This window comes from Nipponia nippon, unplaced genomic scaffold, assembly GCF_047370975.1.
Source record: "Nipponia nippon isolate SJK-2023a ecotype South Korea unplaced genomic scaffold, ASM4737097v1 scaffold_10, whole genome shotgun sequence".
In the NCBI taxonomy this organism is placed as follows: Eukaryota; Metazoa; Chordata; class Aves; order Pelecaniformes; family Threskiornithidae; genus Nipponia; species Nipponia nippon.
Window position 1 is genome coordinate 28,974,790 of NW_028262291.1, and position 22,368 is coordinate 28,997,157.

Genomic DNA, 22,368 nt, shown 5'->3' on the forward strand with positions numbered 1-22,368 from the left:
GTTTCCCAGTACATGAGATAAAGCATCCCAGTTTGGTGATATTCTCCAAGGACTTGAGCTGCCACTGTGTACGTTTCAGGACTGAAGGCTAAAGCCTCTGCTAGATCCTAGGTAATAAACACACTGGACAACTAAATTGGTATATATCTTGGCATTTGACCAGCAAAATGTCCATGTAAAACCATATGCCAGTAAATCTGCCTTCTGCTTTTAAGCTGATTATTCAAGGGTTAACTATGGGATCCACTAATGAATTAATAAAACCCAGACATATTTTAAAATCTATTGATTCATCGCAATATCTATTTCAGAGAATTCTGAATGTGTAAACCATAAGATGGAAATGCTTTGTAGCCTACAAAGAGTTCGTTAGTTGTGCTATACGTCATTTGAAACATTCCTTCCTGTACCTTTGCTGAAACACTCCAGATTTTGTTAGGAATGGGCCGAAAACAGAATCTTGCATTAGACTCTCCTTCCCCCAAAGTTGAAATGGTGCTCAAAATCCAGTCCCCAGCGCACAGCCTGATTTTACCAGTTAATCCATTCAGCATCATGATTGTGGTACAGATCCCTGGTTTAATCCAGATATCCCAGCTTGCACCCTTTCTGAGTTGTAGTGATGCCTTTTACTTAGGTGTCCTGCTGCGGCATAAGGAAAGTTTCAATGGAAAGAGTATCAAAATGCAAGCAATCTACAAGGCTGTATTTCTTTATACCTTGTAGCTAGTTCTGCAAGTTTTGTCATAGGGATCGTGCTCTTGCCAGAACTGGGACGCCCCCGATCCTAATCTCAGCCAGACATCCCAAGCGCTGGCCAGTGGCTGATGCTCAGAGATGCCACCCGTTGCTCCCAGCTGTGCCACAGGCTGCTGCATCAGGGCAAACCACATCGTCCCTGCTCTACTCGGGCACTAAGGAAGGGATTAATCTCACCTCACTTTAGCCTTCTAAAAATTAGGGGTCTCACCTGATCTAGTCATGCAGGTTCCTCTGGCGTCAATGGAGAGAGAAGGGTTTCTGCAGATGATGATTCATCCTGTCTAGCACAGAGTCCCCTCCCAGGATGAGCAATATGGTCCCTTCTCTCAGCGTTGACTCAAGAGGAAATGTAGATAATTAATATAGCCTATCTATACCTGTCACACGGCTAATGTAAGGTGAGACAAATCCCATCCTAAGCTCTGAGAAGAAGGGTCTCCCAGCCCGGGTTTGTGTATTTACGTACAGGGAGAACCACACGGAATGGCCCCATGCCTTACCCCAGGCTTCTGAACAAAATAGCGCGTCAGCCTTACCCGACCGTTTGGTCCCTCCATCATGACAGCTACATCCCCTCCAGGATGGGATGGATGCTGCTGGCCGCCCTCCCGCAGGTGATCTGGTCACCTGGGGAGACTTCGGTGGTTGCCCCCCCTTAAGCAGCCTCTGACAAAGTGCACCCAGTGACAGAAGACTTCTTGATCCCTCCCTGCTGGCTAAGGGTGGCAGCACAGCCCTACACAAGAGCATGGAAGAGCCTGACGGGGAGTCCTCACAGCTGCTCAGCTCAAGAAAGGCTCCTGTGTAGGCTGTGAAGGAGCATCTCCATGCCTGTCCATGGGCACGGAGCAGGAGGAAGGAGCTGGTACCCTTGCCCTCAGTGTACCATTGTTTTGCATCATTTAACACTCACAGATGAAGTGTTTATTGTTGATCCATTTGGGGCTCACTATGTGGTCAAGTACCAGCTTTCTTCAGTCTGCTAAATTACCTGATGAAACTTTTGATTTAAAGAATACAGCCCAGAGCCTGGGCAAGCACAGCTCTTACCAGCCAACTAGATCTGCTGTCACATATGACTGACAAGATATTTATGCTGATGGGTCAACAGACAGACAGACAGATTCATTAATTTTCTTCTCCCTTGTCCCATTATCTAAGCCCCTGTGCCATCCACAGCCACTGGAGTGAATGTTCATTTCTATTCCATTGTCATACTAACTACTGCTCTAGTTTAAGTATTCTTTTGAACCCCAAGAACAATGTGCGCAAGGCGCAAATCCATCCCGCTCCTCCATGGCTAAGTAGGGCCATTAGACAGGAGAAACAATAGAAACGCAGCGGGTGCTCTGTGTTTGCTCCCTGCATGGCCGCACACAAAGACAAAAAGCGAGGAGGGCTGGATGGGCCAGGGGTGGGTATTGGATACCCTGATGCACTCATTTTCCCAGCATCCCCAGATCACAAAGGAAAAGAGGTTTTGCATGGGCCTGCAGAGGCTACATCAGTCACTGGGCACAGGACCTCATTGTCTGGTTTGTTTTGTTTCCCTGAACAATATGTCACATATTTACTTTCCTCTTGGAGGGCTGATGCTAGCATAAAATCATCACCACGTTATGTCAAAATGTCAGCATGCCACATCACCACATCTCCACATGAGACTGCCTCATGGGCCCCCACTAGGATTTCTGCATCCAATCATTTCCCATAAGCAGTGTTTGCAGGATGTGAGATCTTCTTAAAATAGGACAAACCCAGAAATCCTGGAGCCGGTGGCAGCCCTTGCTCATGTCTCTGTCTTGAGTGACTCCATCTGGACAATCTAGGATTGCTTTTGATGGGCTGTGGAAGCAGCTGCTCCTGGTTAAAATCTTTTTTACTAGAAATAAATATAAATGCTGTGGATAAAAAGCCAGGATGGTCTTTCTCTCTCTTCAGTCATTAGCAAGTTTTACCTCCAGTGAAGGGATTTTAAAACGGATTTTCTTACTTAAGTGGCCAGCTGTATTTTAAATACCTTTAACTTTTACCAGTGTGCAGCTCTGAGAAGTTACAACTGCCTTGCTGCAGCTTATCCTGGTGCACAAGCAGGTGCAACTCCACTGAGTCCCGCAGATCTTCTCCTGTCAGCACTGCCTTCCACATCCCTCCAGAAATTCAGTCTTGGGCATTCGACAGCTTCTGCCCAGGAGAGTGAGGAAAGCAGAAGAGCTCAGCAAGAACCTGGTGCAGCCACCATGCCTGAAGGCAGCACACCCCCTGCTACGAGGGACCAGCCCGGAGTAGGTAGATACCACCGGTGTAACAAGGTGTCACCGACCTCTGCTGGGTGCCAGGTTGGATGCCATACACTTCCAGCCACTCCAGAAGCACTTCCCGCTCTCCTCTCGGTCCTGCCCCGCTGGGACAGCCTGCGCAGCGGCTGCGCCCAGGCCGTACGCGTCTGACTCCGGGATTTGCTCTGCCAAATCTCACATGCCAGAGGTCTGAGGCTTCTTCCTCCGACTGTCTGAAGCGAGCGCCACAATGCTGGGCCCCTACCAAACATCCCGTGGGCTCGGTGTGGGGGACGGGAGAGGAGGGACTGGTCACACAGGCGGAGCGTGGATCCACGCCACCCCCCGGGGGAAGGGTTAAAACTGCCTTTTACTGGTTTTCTGTGACAGATCTCTTTACTCAGTGCTATATAATATAGCCCCAAACATATTCTAAGTAGCCAAGGGCTGCCCAGCCATCTGTTTGAAGACAGAGACCTTCTGAGGCAGGAGTTCCCAAAGCCTGGCCCATGGGACATTTGCTATGGAGCCTGCAAAGGGAATTTTTCCCCTTTAAGAAGCCAGCCTGTAGTTGTTTTGTTATGCTGCTTCAGGCCAGTGTCCCACCCATTAACGTTGACCCATACATGACTTGTGTATGAACAAAAACGTGGGAACCTCTGCTCCAAGTGAGACATCTCCATCCTCTTCCAACTCTCCCCTGCCAATCTTACCCACAGCCCTGAGGTTCAAAAAACGAGAAAGATTTGGTCATCTCCCAGGTACCTACTCTCAGTTCCAGCCATAGCTTCCAGGGGTACTTTTTATGAGAAATCCCAATTTTATCCAGCTATCTCAGGTAAAAGTGCCAAATGACTGCATGACTTTCTTGCTGACTTTCAAAGGAAATTAGGCTTTTACAGCCAGGTGCATTTGCAAATGGTATCCATGGCCTGCACTGAATTAATTAAGAAAGAAACAGACCCACATAGCTGAAATATGTACATATCTGTAACAGTTTTTTGGTATTACATGTTTCATTTTATGTATTTATTCAGATTTAAAGCAATAAAGGTGCCTTTCAAAGGCACCTTTCAAAGGCTCTAGGCAGTCCCAGCACAATAAATTATACAACAAACCCAGTCAAAGTCCCAGCAGTACCGAAATCACCTCCTCCGGAGGAACTCGGCCAGCCCAGCGCTGCTCCCTTCCTCCATGAGGAAACTGCCCCGTAACTTCCCCGTGCTGTGTTACTCACTCCACTTTCCCATATCCCCAGCAATGCTGTTTTCCCTCCCCTGAGACCTGCAGGGTGACATCTAGAGAGATCCACCTTTCTCCCTCAGCTCAGCTCAGTGTGGAGCGTGTCGTGGGGTAGCCAGCGGGAAACCCCGGGTTTGCCCCAGCATAGGGCAGAGCAGCGCATGGGTGAGCACCCGCCTCTCTTTGCTCTTGCTGCTGGGGACTGCAGCATTTCTGCAGCTCCGAGGTCGGGGGGGCTCTGCCCCAATGCCCAGCGAGGTGGCCCCTTAGGGAGACCTGACCCCCCCAAGCAAGTAGAAGGATGGGGCCCCCTCGTCCCTCAAGGTCCCTGCAAGGGAGGCCCAAGGCAGCCTTGCCCCATGCCGTGGGGCGATGAACCACACAGGTTGCAGAGTGTCTTTGCGTCCTTAAAACACAAAATCCCGTAAAACGTGCAACGTCTTTGTTGGTGGGTAAAATAAAAGGGAACCAAAAACGTGACAAGGTGCCCTGATGCTTGGGACCCGCAGGAATCCCAGTGCCACGTGTGCACCTGCCAGCGGGCTGTGGGGCAGCCGGGACGTCACTCCCCAGGCGTTCAGTGACTGCAGCGTTAAAGAAGGTGGTGAAATGGGTGGGGTTAGTCTTAAAAACAACAACAACAACAAAATTTAAAAATCCAATTTTAAAAAGCGCTTTTTAATGTTTTCTTTACGTTTCAGCTCTGTTCCGTGACCCCCGGCAGAGGGTTTCTGCCGAGGCGAAGCACCGGGCTGGGCGGCCGTGCCGGTGGGGCGCTGGGCTGGGGTAGAGGTTTGGAGCTGCTGTGGCATCTGGCATGAAAAAATGTCCCGGGAAGCTGTTACATTAAATGGCCAAATCGATTTATTGAATGGCAGGTGTTAGCTACAAACAGATGGAGAACATAAAGGCATAAGCAGGCATTTGTATGGAAAAGAAGCCATCGATTTGTAGCGAGAGGCTCAATAGTGATCGTTACAGCCTTGAACAGAAATGTGCTTATTTTTATGGGCCGGCCGCGGAGCGAGGGAGGGAGAAGGGGCGGCGGGGAGCGCAGCCCGGCGCCCGGCCCGGGCCGGCCGCCACCGCCGGGGCCACGGGGCCACGGGGGGGTCCGGCCCCGTCCCCTCCCCTCCCTCGCGTCCCGTCGCGGCGCGGGTGCGTGGCCTCGCGTGGCGGTGCCGCGCCGCCCCACTTGTCACGCGGCGTATCGTGTCGTGTCGTGCCATGTCGTGTCGTGTCGTGCCGTGGCCGGCCGGCCCGTGGCAGCGCCCCCGCGGCAGATGAGGCACGCGCCGGCCTCATTACAATGAGAATGGGCAGGCTGGAGGAGCCATGTGGCAGCAACAGTTTGCAAATCCCCCCTCCTTCTGTGCAAATCGGGAAACATTTCCAAACATTTGTACCCCAAATCGACCACATTAACACCCCTCGGAGCGGCGCTCCCTGGAGGGATGCTCCGCGCTGCGGACATTTAGGCAGAAACAAAACAAGCAAGGGGGATTTTTTTTCTTTTCTTTTCTTTTCTCTCTCTCTCTCTCTCTTTTTTTTTTTTTTTTTTTTTCTCCTAGAGGCTCTCGGTGCGCTGAATCGATGCGCAACTTTCTAGCTAAGGGGTTTAAAAGCCATCGGGGAATCCGGCTCACAAAGTGGGGCTGTGCGCATGGAAGGGCTGGCGAGCACTGAATAAACGGGCGACCAGCGGAGCCAGCCCCAAAACGCAGAGCCAGACAGCAGAAACGCTACCCAGAAGGGCGCGCAAGGTGCCTAATGAAATCTCCCACGGGGACGGGCGCTGGGGCTGCCGTCCGCCGGGTCTGCTCAGCGCGGAGCCGCCCGCGGGGCGCTGGGCTTGGCAGCAGCCGCTTCGCCGGGGGTTTCTCGGCGCCCCGCGGCCCCGGGGGAAAGGGGGGCGGCTCCCGGGGAGAGGCGGCTGCAGGGCACCAAGGTCTGGCTGTGGCTTCGTGCTGCCTTAGGGGACAGGCTGGGACACCGGGGAGGCAGGGGCAGACTCCAGCTCGGGCGTGTCCCCTTCCGAAAAATCCACGGCGTGGTCGAGGCACCGGGCAGGTCCTGCCCCGGCCGCAGGTACAGGTGCTCCGCGTCTGCAGGACCTTGAAAGCAGCCCAGCAGAAGCCGTGTAGAAAGTCCCCCCGGTGGCTGCGACGTTACCGGGAGCCCCTCACGCACAGACCCACCCCCGCGGGAGCTTCCCCCGTGGGGCGGGCGGCCAGGTTAGAAAATACGGAGCTATCGGACAGGGAGAAGAGCGGGGCTGACGGCGGCAGGCGCGATGCAGGGGCTCCTGGCCGGGTTTGTGCGGGCGACACCGAGCCCTTCGCAGCCCGGGGGGGTCTGCAGCCTGCGAGCAGCAGGACACGGGTGGGGGAAAGGGGCGGCGGGGGGCGCGCCACGGCCCGTGGGGAGCGCTGGCCGTCCCCGCCGGGAGCGGAGGAGGGCAGCCTGGCACGGGGGCTGGGGGGGAGGCTTCGGCAGGCTGGCAACTTTCACCGGCCCGGAATTAATTAACGTTGTCTCGTTAGCGAGATGCGTTTGGCCTGGCCACGCGTACGCTGAGCCGGGCCAGCCTGGAGACAAACCGGCAGCAAATGGGGCGCGAAAGCGGGGGGAAAGGCGCCCTGACCTCCAGCAGGCGAGCTGGAGAGACGGGGAGCGGGGGTAAAGGAGGGGCAGGCGGCGACCCCGGCTCCCCCCGCCCCGAGGACGTGCGCCCCTCGGAAGGAGCCCAGGCTCTTGCGGGAGGTCGCTGGGCCGCTGCTCGCCAAAGGGAGCCGGGGTGGCGCGTCGGGCACAGGCAGGAGTTTGCCAGGAGTTGCGCTTCGAATCTGTTCTCGGTCGACTTTCAGGCTCAGCTGTTTGATGCCACTAATGCAACTTTTTTTTTCTTTTTTTTTTTTATCTGGACTCGGTGTGCGTGTGTGTCAACATGCAGCAGGTGGTTTATTATATTCCCCGGTTATTATTTTATTATGGGCTCTTTTTATAGCTGCAATCACAATAATGCCCTGGAGTTTCGGGGAGGATTTTGCGTCTGTTTTGCACCACTCACTCGAGCTTCTGAAAATATTTGTTTTTGGGGGGGACGACACGTGGGGAGCTGGAGCGACTTCTGCTCCTGCCGGGAATGAGCGAAACCAGGCGCAAAGTTTGCCTCGAAAAATAGCGGCCGCCCAGGGGCGGCCGAGCGGGCTGGGGAGGGCTCGGGGGGCCTTGCACCCCACTTGCCAGGTTTTGGGGAAGGCGGAGGTGGGAGCGCTTCCCCAGCCGCCAAGGTGCACGCCGCCGGGACGGCAGAGAGGTTTGGCGGAGCTGTGAAAAGCAGAGATCAGCTTGTCTTGCTTTAACCTACATTAGCTCCGGGTCCATATGGTAGATGCTGCCTGTGGATCCTCAGCACCAAAGCGAGGCCCTATTCTTGCACGCCGCCCTGCTTGTGCCAGATGGTGCCTGGACCAAGTGGCCATGCGTGGGGTGGCTCTGGTTAGCCTAATAAACGTCCAATACAAGTCAAAAATCAAAACACACACATACTAACATCTGCTAGAGCCTGCAGTACCCAGCTAGCCTTTCAATACTGAATTAAAGAGCCCCACAGCCCTTCTGTTCCCCTAGGTTAGACACTCATTACCATTTATCAAGCACTGATGTTATCTGGCCTCTCATTTTATTTAGTACCGAAGCTATTAGCATCAGATTTGATTTTGACAGTTGACGCTGCTGCTGGTAAAGCCGGGATCTGGCCGGGCGGATCGCTGCAAAATTCCGAGTTCATCAGCGGCGACACATTCCTCCTTCCCACTTGTTTACGAGGCCGAGACAAAAGAGCTCCTCGCCTGTGCCTCTGCCTTGCGGTTTATCTCCGTCGCGGACACGGCTCCCGTCCGTGCCCGCCGGGGCCGCGCACCCGCACCCGCACCCGCGGGCCGCTGCGGACGGAGCCAAGCCAGGGGCGCCCGGCCCCGGCTGCAGCCCCCCGACATTGCCAGCGCTTCTGCCCCCCGGCTCCGGCCTCCCCCGCCGCGGCGGGGACCAGGAGAAGTTTTAATCCCCCTTTTGGCGGCGACCCCGATTCCTGGCCTGGCCCCCGCCCCACGCGCGTCGGTGCGGCGGCACCGTTCCCGCCGGCGGCCCTGCCCGTGGCTTTGCCCCGCGGAGAGCTCGGCCGTTCCCCGCGGAAGCCGTGCCCGGCCCTCCCGGCCCGACCCAGGGCGCTCGGCCGCCCGTGGGCCCTGACCGCATCCCGGACCAAAGCCGGGCTCTGGGAAACGCGGCCGCTTTCCTGGAAATCTGCGGGGAAGCGGGACGGCCGGGGAAGTTTAGCTGGGGTGCGCCCTCCCCACGCTGCCTCGCCTCCAAACAAGCCAGAACCTCGGCTTTCCTTCTTTCCCTCCCCCCAAAAGAGCTGGGGAGTTATCGCTGCGGGAAGAGAGCCTTTGGGAGAGCGCAGGGGCTCGGGGGCGGCTGGCAGGGCGCTGCGCCCGGGCGCTGCTCCCCAGGTGATCCACGCCGGAGAGGTCCGCAGCCCCGGGAGCCGGGCGCTGGCACAAAGGTGGCAAGACCTCATTATCATACAGCTGAGGGTTTATCTCTCCCTCCCCCCCTCCGGCCTCCCATCCATTTAACAAGCTGAAATAAAAAGCCACATGAAAGGCCTTCTCTGTGCTTGGCTTTAATGAGGGACACGCGACCCAACAATAAGCGCACGCTGCAATCAGGCCAAGGGCTTTACTGGCACACGCCAGACCGCAGCCCGGCACCGGCCTCTGCCAGGCAGCTCGACACGGCCCGCGGCCCCCCGCCGCCCCCGCTCCCGCCCGCCTGCAAGCGCCCCAGTCTCCCCCCTGCCCGTGTTTTTGGGGGGCCGGGGCAGCAGCAGGCCAGCCGGGCTCCCTCCCCGCCGCCGGCCTCGGCCGCCTCGCTTCAGCGCCCGTTCGCCACCGGTTTTCTGCAGACCCCCGCCGCGCCCGTCCCCCCGCCCGCACCCGCCCCGCTTGCCCCCTTCCTCGGGTGGGTTTCGGCGCGTCGCCGTTCGCCGGGGTCGGGAGCAAGGCGGGGGCGGCGGCACGGCGCCCCCGGAGCAGGCTGCTGCGCCCCGGGGGCGGCGGCGGGGCCGTCCCGGGTGCCCGCCTGGCCAGCGAGCGCCCTTTTACTTTTACTTTCCACCTGGGGCCGGCCCTCGCCCGGCAGGGCAGCGCCTGCCCGCCTGCCCCCGGCCGCGACGGGGGGCGCAGCGCCGGGCCGCCCCGTCCCGCCGCCCCGGGGAGCGGGCACGGAGCGATCGGAGCCGGGGGGGGGGGGGGGGGGGCAAGGAGCAAACAAGCAAACAAGCAGGCGTGTTTTTTAAACATTTCATCCTCTATTGTTCGGGGGCTCTGGAAGGCTGCTCTGTGGAGAGGCGTCTGATTTTCGAGGGAACTCTCCCAGTGCGAGCGCCGTAAATATCTCAACAGATGCTCGGCTCGCTGGTAATCAGCTCGGCTCCTCGGCGGTCAGCGCGGCAGCGGCGGCGGCGGCAGCAGGGTATTAATTCTGGATATGAGGGCTCTCCGCAACATTTGGTTCCTTTTTCCAGAAAGGAAAGATGGAAAAGGGGAGGGATCGGCCGTGAGTCTGACTGACAGTTTACATAATGAGCTTGTGAGGATGCGAGGCAACTATATAAACAGCTCGAAGGGAAGCAAGTTTTCCATTTACTGAGCGCTGTTAGCACCGGTTAAAGGAGGAGCGGTTCCACACTAAGCACTCCCCTCCGCGTCTCTCACCAAACCCACCCGGCTTTGGAGTTTATAAAGGCGACGACAGCGACCAGAGGTCGGCGGTTGGCTGCAGGATTAATTCCCAGAAGGGGACGGACCGACACCTGGATTTTACCTTCCGATTTCTGCTGGCGCTCGGGGAATATTTGGAAGAGCAGGTTGCCCCGGGAGGATCGCCGCGACGCCTCTCTTTTCTCCCTCGACCGAGAGGCGCTCGCTTGGACCATTTGAGGAATACAGGAGGAAAACTAAACTCACTAAGAGCTGGAAGCTTGAATAACACAAGGATGACAGCCTCGCGCATCTTTGGCTTGACGTTTCTGTTAATGATTTTGCAGCAGGTAATCGCACATCGGAAAAAAAAAAAAAAAAAAAAAAGGGTTCGCGAAATGTAAAGTGGGTGATGGAAGCAAGTTTGCATGGCAAAGCCGGGGTAGGGTCTGATTTGGCTATTTTGTGTGTCTCCTCTTTGTGCAGAGGGTGTCCGGCTCTGGCGTCTTCCAGCTGGAGCTGCACGAATTCGTGAACAGCCACGGGTCCCTGGCCAGCGGGAAGCCCTGCTCCCCCCAGTGCAGGACCTTCTTTCGCGTCTGTTTGAAGCATTTTCAGGCGGTGGTCTCCCCGGGCTCCTGCACTTTCGGCAGCATCATCACCCCGGTTCTGGGAATAAACTCCTTCAGCATCAAGGATACAGAGAGATTTGACAGCCCCATTAAGTTGCCCTTTAACTTCACGTGGCCGGTGAGATTCCACTTTAAACCCGATTGCGGCGGTGGGGCAGGAGGGCGGCACGGGAAGGCTAATCGCGGCGCGCTGCTAACCTGTAACGTAAACAAACTACTTTCGCCTGTAGACTTATTTCCAGAACTTCCTTTAAAGAAAAAGAAAGGGGAAAAAAAAAAAAAAAAAAAAAGGCGATGAAGAGGCGCATCCAGCCCCGAAGCGCTGGGGATAATCGATGTTGTTAAGAGAAATGAAAGCAAAGGCGGGGGGCGGGGTGGGGGGGGGTGTTGCGGATCCGCGGTCTGCGGGAGGGAGGGCAGCGCGCAGCGCCGCGGAGAGGCTGGGGCGGGTGCGGGGGAGGGCGGTGGCGGTGGCGGTGGCGGTGGCGGCGGTGGCGGCGGGGCTGACGGTGGTTTCTCCCCGCAGGGGACCTTCTCGCTGATCATCCAGGCCTGGCACGCGCCCGCCAACTACCTGCCGGAAGGTGACTACGGCCGCCCGCCGCCGGCAGGGGGCGCCCGCGCGGCGGGAGCGCCCCTCGCGGTCCCGGCCTCCCCCCGCCCCCATCCCGGCCCGGCCGACGGCCGCCCCCGCTCAGCTGTTTATACGATAACGGGAGGGCCGGCTTCATCCCGCCGTCAGGAGCCGGTCCCCCAACGATATCCATCAGGGGCCGCTTTGATTCTGCCCCGGCCCAATCTCCCAACACAATTGCGTTTCCTCCGGTTTATTTTTGGCGTGGGAAAGCGAGGCGGGCTGCGGTGAGAAAGCCGGGAGGCTGCCAGCGAGCCCCGGCCGCCTTTTCCTGTATTTTACACCTTGCTCGAATTCCGCCCTTTGGAAAGGAATAATGGCTTTGGGATGTTTTTCTGAGCGGAGAGGAAAAGGATATTTCACGGCAGCCCTCGCTTTCAAAGGCCCCTCCGCTGAGCCCCCCTCGGCCGGGGTGAGCGCTCCCGCCCTGTGCGCCCCGCTGGCCACCCTTGTACGCGGGCCGTACCCCTATGCACGCACCCACATGTATCGATATCTATACATCTATATATCTATAGCTCTGCGGGCAGGGGTCCCTGCTCCCCTCCTCTCCGGGGTGGGTGGTTTTTGCGGCGGGGGGACGTGGCGGGCGCTGGCCGCCGGCCGCTGACGGGGTGCCTGCTCTCCCGCAGGCTCCCGGCCGCCCTCGGAGGACTGGCTCATCAGCCAGATGTCGATCCAGCGGTCGCTGTCGGTGGGCGAGGACTGGTCGCAGGACGTGCAGAGCGGCCCGCTGACCCAGCTGCGCTACTCCTACCGGGTGGTCTGCAGCGAGAACTACTACGGCGAGAGCTGCTCCCGCCTCTGCAAGCGTCGCGACGACCGCTTCGGACACTACGTCTGCGAGGCGGACGGCAGCCTGGCCTGCCTGCCCGGCTGGACCGGCGAGTACTGCACCGAGCGTAAGTGCCCCGCCGGTGGGCGGCCGCTGGGCGCGGGGGAGGGCGGGGGGTGAGAAGCGGGGCCCCCCCCGTGGGCATCGGTCGGGACGGTAAAGCTGCCGGAGGCCTCAGTGCGGTGGGGAGCATCACCCGCTCCGGCTGCCCTAGGCCCTCCTCTGCGCTAACGGGGCGTTAGTGGCGGGGAGAGGGATGATGCTGGAGGCCTTTGAGAACATGCGGCCCCCCCGAGCCATCAGGGAGCTTGTGTGACAACGGGGCCCAAAAGCGTGTGTCCCCTTGTCCAGTCCCGCCAGCTGGCCTGACCCTGGCCGTAGCTGCCATTGCGGTCAGTGCTTCAAACAGGGTGGCTGCGATAACGCTGTAACGACGCATTGTGGACGGTTACCCAGTCGGTGCTTGGGGCCGTGTTTCCATGCTGACCTTTCTACTCCCCGCCTGGAGAGAGAAAGCTCCACGCTGAGGACTTTGGCCCCTTTGGCTGCAACTACCAATGCTGTGCTTCACCTCTGCGAGCGTTAGCAGCAAAGAGTGAGCTCACAGGGAAAGGTTCTTGGCTGGTATCCCTGAATCGGCGATATCGATTCCAAGTTAAAATGCTAGCACCTTGCCCACACAAATGCTTCCACCCTTCCTGCTGCCAGAGAGGAGACAGGTGTTGCGGTGTGGTAGTGGGAATCTTTACTGTAGGCTTAGGGTCCCGTTAGGTTTTTTCAGTCTTTCTCTAGCACAGGCCAAAGCCGCCTCCTCTTGCTCCTTTTCTAGCAGGAGTTGCAAGAGTTCATGTTTGTTGTATAAACAGAAAAACTAAAGCACAACTTGTCAAATGTTGGCTCTCCTTGTTCACTTCCTCCTGCTCCAGAACTCCCTGTACTGAGAATTTTTAAAACAAAGCTTTGAAAGTGCAAAACTGGTTTTCAAAGTATTTTTTTTTTAAAGCTGGCATTGCCCCTTTTTAAAAATGTATTCTGTAGCACCATGTGTATTTACCTAAACATTTCTGCTTTTTTATGTTCTCTTTACAGCCATCTGTCTGTCTGGATGTACTGAACAGAACGGATATTGCAACAAGCCTGGAGAGTGCATGTGAGTAGATGGCAATCGCAATCTGAACTTCACTTAAAATGTCACCTTGTAATAGAAACTTAAACTTTTTTCCATGTCATTAATGTTTTAATTTTCTTTTAGCTGTCGTCCTGGTTGGCAAGGCCGCTACTGTGATGAATGCATTCCCCATATAGGCTGCCGCCACGGGACTTGTAAAACACAATGGCAGTGCATATGTGATGAAGGATGGGGTGGCCTCTTCTGTGATCAAGGTTAGTTCTGAAGGTTGTGCTTATGGCTCTAGATTGGGTATTCCTCAGCACTGGACTAAGGGATCTGACCCATCGGATCTCGCATTAAATTTCTGCAAGGAACATGTTCGTAGGCATTGGTTTGTATCACGGCTGTCTTACATACTGGTATTTGTAGTAATTTTGGTTGAAAACAAGCAAACCTTTTTGGTACCAGCAGTTTTTCTCCTGGAAAAATAACCAACCACCTGGATGAGTGTTGAACAGGCAAGTTTTCTGCCTGCTCAAGCTAAGCTTAACTTATTCCCTGTACAACTATAACAATTTACTAAACAGTTTCCAGCAGCAGTAAACACCATCATTTAAGCCTTCCTTATTTTGCATACAAGGAAGTTAACTCATGTGATAAGTCTGGAGCATGAGAGAAAAATCATGTAAGCAAGAATGAAAAGTACAGGTTCCATTTTAAGGTACAGCAGACCACTTCCACCTATTCAACCCGTTGAATCACTGAACCGTAGCCAGCTGAGCAGTCATGTCCTCAAGGCCATATATGCACTGCTGGCACTGAGATCCTTAAGTGCTCAAAGCAAGCTAAGTGTTTTCAAGACAGTTATAGGATTAAGATGGCGAAGTCTGAATTAAGCAGCAGTAAAGTTGCAGATTTTTTTCTGCTTGTAGTTATCTATTAACCAGTTGTATTACAATTACTCTATGGTATTTATAGAGATAATAAAGATTTTCTACTTAATGTCCTATGAACTTGTGTGCTTAACCTCTGTCTCAAATTTAAAGGAAAAAAAAAAAAAAGGACCGTCAAGCTTGACAGAGCATTTAGACAGTTTAAACTACTAACATTCATAAGAAGAGAGCACGGTAAATAAACAATAAAACATTTCTAGTGTTTGTTTAAATCTTCAAGCCAAAACATTTTTATTTCCACCCTGCCTCCCCAGAATGTGCCTCGGAGGACACCTTTTATAGATGGGGCTCGCTGTTTTAGTATGTGGCATGTTGTGCACAGTGTCTGTAGTCTTTCGGAGAACACACGCTTAGGAAGTATGTTTTCCAACTTGGCATCTAAATCCCATTGCAGCTAATGAGTTTATGCACACAAAAAAGGGAGAGTATACCAAAGCACTAAGAAAGTTAAATTTTTGCCAGGTCTCTCAAAATTTAGAGCTCACGTATTACAGTGATGGATGTAAAGAAATAGCTAAAGTCGATGATCATCTGAAACATCTGATTATTACTGATAATAATGTGGATAATCATCTCCAGTATTCCTGTTGATAGCAAAATGAAATACTTGATTTTGACTTTTTTGTTGCCTAAAGTGTTTTTGTATGAGTGTCTTTTCCCCGCTGTCAAAGACGTTCTCTCTAACTCCCGGTATCTTTGCAGATCTGAACTACTGCACTCACCACAGACCATGCAAAAATGGAGCAACTTGCATGAACACTGGCCAGGGCAGCTATACGTGCTCATGCAAACCCGGCTTCACCGGCGTTGACTGCGAACATGAGATCAGCGAGTGTGACAGCAATCCCTGTAGGAATGGCGGTAGTTGCACGGTAAGGGCGTTTTAAATGTAAAGCCTTTGTGTGAAGCAAGCCCCAGTATACGTTTTCAGAAATGGTTCTGTAACAACATAATGGGAATTCGATAGTACACAGGTTCATTACTGACGCTCACAACTATCATATTGAACCCTTCCCGAGAGGTGTCAGGGGAGGAAGTCTGTTACAGGAGGAGATGCATCATCTAGATTAGAACTAGTCAACTGATCCTTAGGTTTCTGTGGCAGTCATTATGAGAGCTTGGCAAGACCCAAGGCTGGTGAGGGAGTAGAGCTGTAAAAAAGAAGCTTCTCAAATCAAGGTTCATACAGAAACACGCTAAGTCTGTATTTTAATAGCAAATAAAAGAAAACTTCTGCTTTCTGCTATGGGAGTGTAGTGTCAGACACTATAAGGGCAATCAGCTGAAACACTTTCTGTGAAACAGGGTTCTGCATTTTTAGTTTCCTGCAGTCTAGTGTTTCGGTGTGTTTTTGGACCCAGTCGACAATTGATGCTACCTGTTGATAAAGACTCATTGATTATAGATATCAAATGTAATCTGATGCACGTTTAGATTAAAGCTAATGGCGCAAGACCCTAGCTCCCTTCTCCCAAGGCCTTGGACATACAGTACTTGGAAAGAAGAAACAGTTTTGTTGTGATCTAAGTGGTGGGACTTATCCATGGCAAAGCAGCGTAAGCCCTTGTAAAGAAAAAAAGGGCTCTCGTGCTGAGGATAACTGGCCTGATCACAGCTGTGTAGGTCGACACATGCCATTCTGCTCTGGGAGGACCTCAGGGATCCCATTAGACAGTAGTGGTGTTAGTAATGTTTTTGTCTAGCTGCCTGTAGGCTCCCTACAACTGCATCTGCTCTGCTTGTGTAGCTGCATGATTACTTCCTACACGCTGAGTAGGGCCGATTCACAGCTCTGTCCCTCACAGTCCAGCCTGCAGTTGTTTACTCTACAAATGTTGCTTTTGCCACATCAGAGCGTGGATGAGAACGGACTGAATAGCGCTCACGGCTGACCAAAAAGAAGCATGCAAGCAGCTATCATTTGGTGCCCTCAAATAACAGTGGCCTAATGTGTTTTGCAGGATATGGAGAACGGTTATCACTGCCTGTGCCCCCCTGGCTACTACGGCACTCACTGTGAGCACAGCGCTTTGACGTGTATAGATTCTCCGTGCTTTAATGGTGGCACATGCTTGGAAAAAGAACAAGGGGCCAGCTACACTTGCGTTTGCCCTTTCGGCTTCACAGGGTCAAACTGTGAAAAAAAAGTAGACAGGTGCACAAGCAACCCGTGTGCAAATGGTGAGTCTTTTTATCAAAAAATCTTGTGTCTCTGACTCATTTGTGCTTTTCAGTGCAGAAGTGATAGAAATCCAATCTGACCTCTACTCTTCCTCTAATACATTCATCCCTCTCCCCCGCTGTATTCCACATCTACCCTAATTTTAGTCTCGGGCCGGGGGGGTTGTCTTTCACTGGCATTTTCTGTGCAACAAAACAATGCACAAGGTTTATCATGTGATGGGGAAGATGGCAGAATTAAGTAAATTAAATTAACTTTATTACATATTTAGAAGGGGCATATTTTTAAGGCATGGTGATACAATTAGGTAAACTAGAAGGAACTACTAGATGTGTGGTTGTTTTGTAAAATAACCTCCCTCTTCTTGAAATAGTATAAATAGTATAATAGTATAATGCTAACCGGGGAGAGGTTTAGGTTTCCGAGTGAAGTGCGTCGCAGACTAATTTTTTTTAATTTTACTTTTTTTTCCTCAGATGGCAATTGCTTTTACCTTGGTCAGATTCGTGTGTGTCGTTGTCGGGCTGGTTTCTCTGGTCAGAAATGTGAGATAAACATCAATGATTGTGCCAGAAACCCATGTTCCAATGGAGGAACTTGTCATGACCTGATCAACGATTACACCTGCACTTGCTTGCCAGGCTACAGTGGCAGGAACTGTGACATCAAAACCAGAGATGAATGCGCTTCTAGCCCATGTGAGAATGGAGGCACATGCTACAGCGGACTTTACAGTGCCAACTTTGTCTGCTACTGTCCTTCTGGCTTCATGGGCAACCGTTGCGAATTGCCAGTTTATTCAGTGCCCGTTACACTTCCTCCTAAACCAGTCCCCTGGATTGCCATATCCATGGGAGTGGGGCTGGTGGCTTTGCTCATACTGTTCTGCATGATAGCAATGGTCATCAGGCAGATGAGGATGCACCCGGAGCAGGACTTGGAGACAATGAACAACCTGTCTGACTTCCAGAAGGACAATCTCATTCCAGCTTCCCAGCTCAAAAACACCAATAAAAATAAAGACCTTGAAGTGGACTGTGGGCTGGAGAAATCAAACTACAAACCCAAGAATCATAAACTGGACTACAATCTGGTAAAAGACCTGACAAGTAGAGGGACACAGGAAGATAAATATTACAAAAGTGAAAAGTGTTTAGGAGAAAAGTCTCCCCTCCGACTACACAGGTGAGAATGCAGTCTTCCTTCTAGTCTTTCTTAAGGCCCCTCATCTTCATACCGATCTAGAAGCAGATGAGAAAATATGGGGAAAAAAGAAACCTCGAGCAGATAATATACAAAACAAACCAGAGCAAAGCCAGGAATCTTTATACTGGAGTATGTGTGTCACGGCCAAGTGGTATCCTTAGTTAAAGTCAATTAAATTGAGAGTTTTTGCAGGGTGCTGCTAGCATGGCTACTGTGAAGGGGAACGGGAGTGGCTAGGTCAGCGGTGAAAGTAAGAAGTGTCTGTCTTTCCTCAATAGATCTTGGAGGACGAACAGTTAAGGCACATAGTGATTAAAAATAAGTATTTTGCTTATTAAGAAGGCAAATTGATCTGCTTACTGAGAAGAACAATAGAGTAAAAATAACTCTCTTTTTCAAAAGAAGAAAAGGGCAGGTATTCACTGCCTCATCAGTCTTCTGATACGTGTACTGAAAGTCTGGTCTGGGATCTGCTTGTGGCCGTTACACTGAGGGAGCTGAGGAGAACGCTGTTAGCTTGGACATGGCAGAAGCATAGGAAGACAGTAGCTATTCCTTACTTCCACTTTTCTAGTAGAATGTCCTGTCATCATAAGGACATGCAAAACTTCATCCTCTGCACTTCCCTCCCACACCTTCACGGCTATCTCATTCCACCCTTCCATATTTGTGGTAGATTTTGAGAGTCAGGCTTGTTACTAGTTAACTAACGTTCTTTTCTCTCTGCCCTGCCTTAGTGAAAAGCCGGAATGTAGAATATCAGCGATATGCTCTCCGAGGGATTCAATGTACCAGTCCGTCTTTGTGATAACAGAAGAAAGGAATGAGTGCATCATAGCCACAGAGGTAAGTAAGTACACAGGTGGGCAGGCATAAATTCACAAAGTAAAGCGGTAAATTATCCTTTAGAATTGCATCTGAGAAGGTTATTTCCAGGGATCCCGATGCTTCCCAGCGTTCACCTCTCCTCTTCTGTGGCCCACGCAGAACATACGGGGGGGGGAAATAAAGAAATTATCAGCTCTGATTTTGTTAAACCAGAGATTTTGAGCTTAGATAAGTCAGCAGGAGACGAAAGCACAGAACATCAGCCCATAAAAATTCAGCACATTGTAGGATTATTTCCTCTTAAATAGGTAGTCAGCAAAAATGGAAACAATAATCATTCATAGGCCCATTGGTGTAAAGCCACGTTTTTTCCTCTGTGTTCTGTGGAAACAGGCAAAGCTGTAGATTTCCAGCAGAAGATGGAAGGTAGCTGAGTGTGTGAGTGGACAGGCGTAACAGCCGTTTAGGAAGTCTGTAATAAGGTGATTTCAGCCTCTTGGCATTTAAGCTCCAACTATATATTCTCTAACAGAAGTTAACGCTGTTATTGGTAAACACATCTAGATTTTGATGTTATATTGAAAAGTCAGAGGACAGATACACGAAAAAGGAAGGGCCTGGCATTGAACTTTAAAGACTTAAAAAGCAGCTACTGAGGAACCAGCCAGTTCCTGAAGGATTACTGACCTTTTGGAAAAAGGCTTAATGAAAGTAAAAGGCAATTTGACACTAACCAATACCTGCCTTCTTCCGTGTAGCCATCTTTAGGACTAGTTTCAGACTCCAGGCAAGAGAAGCTTGCTGTGCTGTATAGCAGTGATCTGTGAAGTCAGATCTGCAGGATTCTGTCTCCCTTGCCAGGTGGATATCAGATTTCCTCCTGAAGGCAAGCTGGAACACAAGTCAACCAACAATATGAAACGTTTAAGACTAAGTGAAAGCATTTTCAAAGATACAAATGACAGCTAGATGCTTCATTCCCATTAACTGACCTAAATACCATATCCTCCTTTGAAGATCTTGCTGACCAAAGCTAGACTCCCAGATTTACATCAGGCATCTCCAGAAGTGTTTTTGTTTTCAGGATGGCAGCCCCTGAAACCTCTCCTCTCATCATTCAGGCTTCTGAACACAAGCTATTTAACCATACCATATGCTTTTTACAGAGACCTAATGGTAAGCACCCAGACCTGTAAGCATTCTTCCCCTCAGACCAGGTAGAGAGGCTACTCATCATAGAGATGACTTTTTGTGCTGGTGACTCTCTGTCTCTGGACCCAGCCAAAAACATTGAACGCGGATAGTTAAACTGCAGTAATGTCTGGCTTAAATTGCTTTGGCCTGACATACTCGAATTACAGTTTGTTAGTTCTGCAGTACTCTCTATGCTGTGCTTCCTTCTCATTCCTGGTATTATTTTATATTCTGACAGGTATAAGACTGAAGATCAGCCCATTTGCACCTCAGATTTGGTAATGCCAGTAGATGGACGTTCCTGCTGCATTGTTTACAATTCAGAACTGGATTGGACTGTTTTTAATTACATGCAACGTGCTGCTCTCAGGCGGAGGATGGAACTGGGTGAACTGGACAGACTGTGAATTTACTGAAAGATGCAATACACCTTTTTGTTCTTACTGCCCTTGTTTGATACCAGAAGTTTGATACCAGAAATCTCATTGGCTATAGAAGAGGGGAGGCAGAGGGAAGAGAGAGGGGTTTAAAATGTTGTTGTTCTGATTTGTTTTTAAAAGATACTGAGGCCAGTTCCTTATGGACAAACCCCTGGCTTTCCAGAACTCTGGTTATGGGAGGTGCCGGTAGATGAGGAGGCACTTAACTATCACAGATGTTGCCACGGAAGGTGTGAAGAAAGACACATGGCTATGCAGATAATGGATACAGTATAAATGAGGTCTCCATTTTTTTTTTCTGGGTTTAAAAGTGCCTAAAATGTGTCGAGAGAGTCTAACAAGCCCAAACAGAGACTTGGCTGCTCTTTTTGCAGTTACCTGAACAGTATTGGGCAGGGGTGGTTGATACTTCCTGCTACACATCTATTTGCGTCGCCTCTCTCCTGCTGCATGTACTGGAGACTGCGTAAGGGGCGAGAGGAGGAAGGAAAGAGGAATACCGAATTTACGTGTCATCTCATTTGGTGATGCTTTGGAGAACTGATTGACCCAAGCCACAATATGGGACAGGATTTTTGTGGATTTAAACATTGGAGAAGGAAAAGTTGTCATAAGGAATGTGTACTGCCTCTTCCCCATTGATAAGGAGGAGGCGTGATCCCAGCTCTATTTAAAGCCTTACAAATGCGTTTAAAATCAATCAGCTCCTAGAACCTTTATGTGCTGAGCTGTCTCAGCTGTTTTCATGCTCTTTGCACTACCAGTGATTGTGAATAGACATTATTTTGTTCTTCTCCTTCCTCATTCTCTCCCCCCGGCCTTATTTTGACACAAACTTGGGGGTTTATGTCGTGTTTCTGAATTAAGTGCCACCTTCTACTGCAGATAGTCTCAAAATTGCAGCTGTTACTTTCTGAAGGAGAAGCAGCAGTGTGACCCCCCCCACACACTTCTCCATCTGGTTGCAAAAAACTCCAACTCCTGTCCTTCATCCCGGTTCCAAATGCCCAACAGCGAAACACCCACTGAGACGCCCTCTGCCAAGATGGGTGGAGATTAGAGTTAGAAGGTTCTAGGCTCGTCCTGTTTCTTTCATGCCCACCCACTGCTACACAGAAAAGGGGAAGCCTGCCCCTGGACACCAGAGGTGTGTAGAAGCTCTTTTCTTATACACATATTTACAGCAATAATACCCAGTGGAAAGTGCTGTGACACTGATGAGATGAGACTGTGGCGTGGGGCAGAATGAGGAGGGAGGAAACAAGATCTCTTTGAAGAAACCTGGACTGTGCTATCTCTCGGACAGCGATATTCCTGCTCTTGTAAATCCTGTTGTTGGCCTAGCCCATCTACTGCCCTGAACTGTGCAGACAAGACCCCTTCACAATGTCCACTACTGACCTTCTGCTCTGACCACATAGGACCATTTTGAAGATGACCTTCAGAAATCAATAATATGGGTTTTAGTTTGTCTGTTTGTAGTTTATTTTGAAGACTAGTATTTCAGTAATTTAAAAAAAATCAGAAGCACTGAACTTTCTACGTTTTATAACATTATTTTGTATATAATGTATATTTATAATCAAAACAGAAGTGTAAATATGTTTATTACTTCTCATGTAATGTTTTTAATGTGATGACAAAGTTTGAATTTTATTTTTTTTTTCAAGCAATGAAAATACTTTCCTGCTACTACGAAGTTTACTGTGGTTTGTCCTTTTACACTTCAGGGTCCGTGATTATGTGACAGCCAAGGTTACTTGAAGCCCCAGAAGTAAGCATGTCTGCCTGGTCCCTGCAGTCACGCCTACATTTACATTTTGGACACCAACTGCTGTCGGCTGCTTTTATAACCGTTAACTGATGTCAACAAAGTTGTTCAGCTGAGTGGCATTCATCTGACAGAAAAGTTACACATATTTATATTGTGATATATTATATAATATTTAAATTATATATCCACATATATATATTCTCTTGCTATGGAGTGGGACTGAACTGTCAGGAAAGTTATTTTTATTAACGCTTCACTCTTCCTCTTCCATGACAACTTGTGGAATGGAAGATACAGATTTAATACCATTTCGGAGTGGCTTGTGGCTTAATAAATGTGCTGGCTTGGGCTTCACTTACAGAACAAGATATCATTACCTTTTTTTTTTTATCCCATTTCTTTAAATACTTTCAGCAAGACCCAAATCTTGCCCTGCTGAGGTTACTCTTGCACAGCATCTACATCTACACCTGCAAGACTGTATCCCTGTTTGATGGTGATGGGTAAGAAAGATTTGTCTTTCACTTG

At 51.1% G+C, this 22,368-nt stretch overlaps 1 protein-coding gene across 2 annotated transcripts; it reads left to right on the plus strand.

The window, feature by feature from the left end:
* Positions 1-9,670: 9,670 nt before the first annotated feature.
* Positions 9,671-21,892, plus strand: DLL4 (delta like canonical Notch ligand 4). Of its 2 annotated transcripts, XM_087746230.1 has the most exons (11): positions 9,674-10,401; positions 10,538-10,801; positions 11,210-11,267; positions 11,950-12,219; positions 13,242-13,302; positions 13,405-13,535; positions 14,919-15,088; positions 16,178-16,397; positions 16,875-17,583; positions 18,342-18,450; positions 19,865-21,892. In XM_087746230.1, exons 1-11 carry the CDS (start codon positions 10,348-10,350, stop codon positions 19,868-19,870), a joined length of 2,052 nt encoding a protein of 683 aa, XP_087602356.1. In that variant the 5' UTR covers positions 9,674-10,347; the 3' UTR covers positions 19,871-21,892. The 2 variants fall into 2 exon arrangements, with proteins under 2 accessions (XP_087602355.1, XP_087602356.1); XM_087746229.1 differs by lacking the exon at positions 19,865-21,892 and having other exon boundaries at positions 9,671-10,401; positions 18,342-19,831.
* Positions 21,893-22,368: the final 476 nt, after the last annotated feature.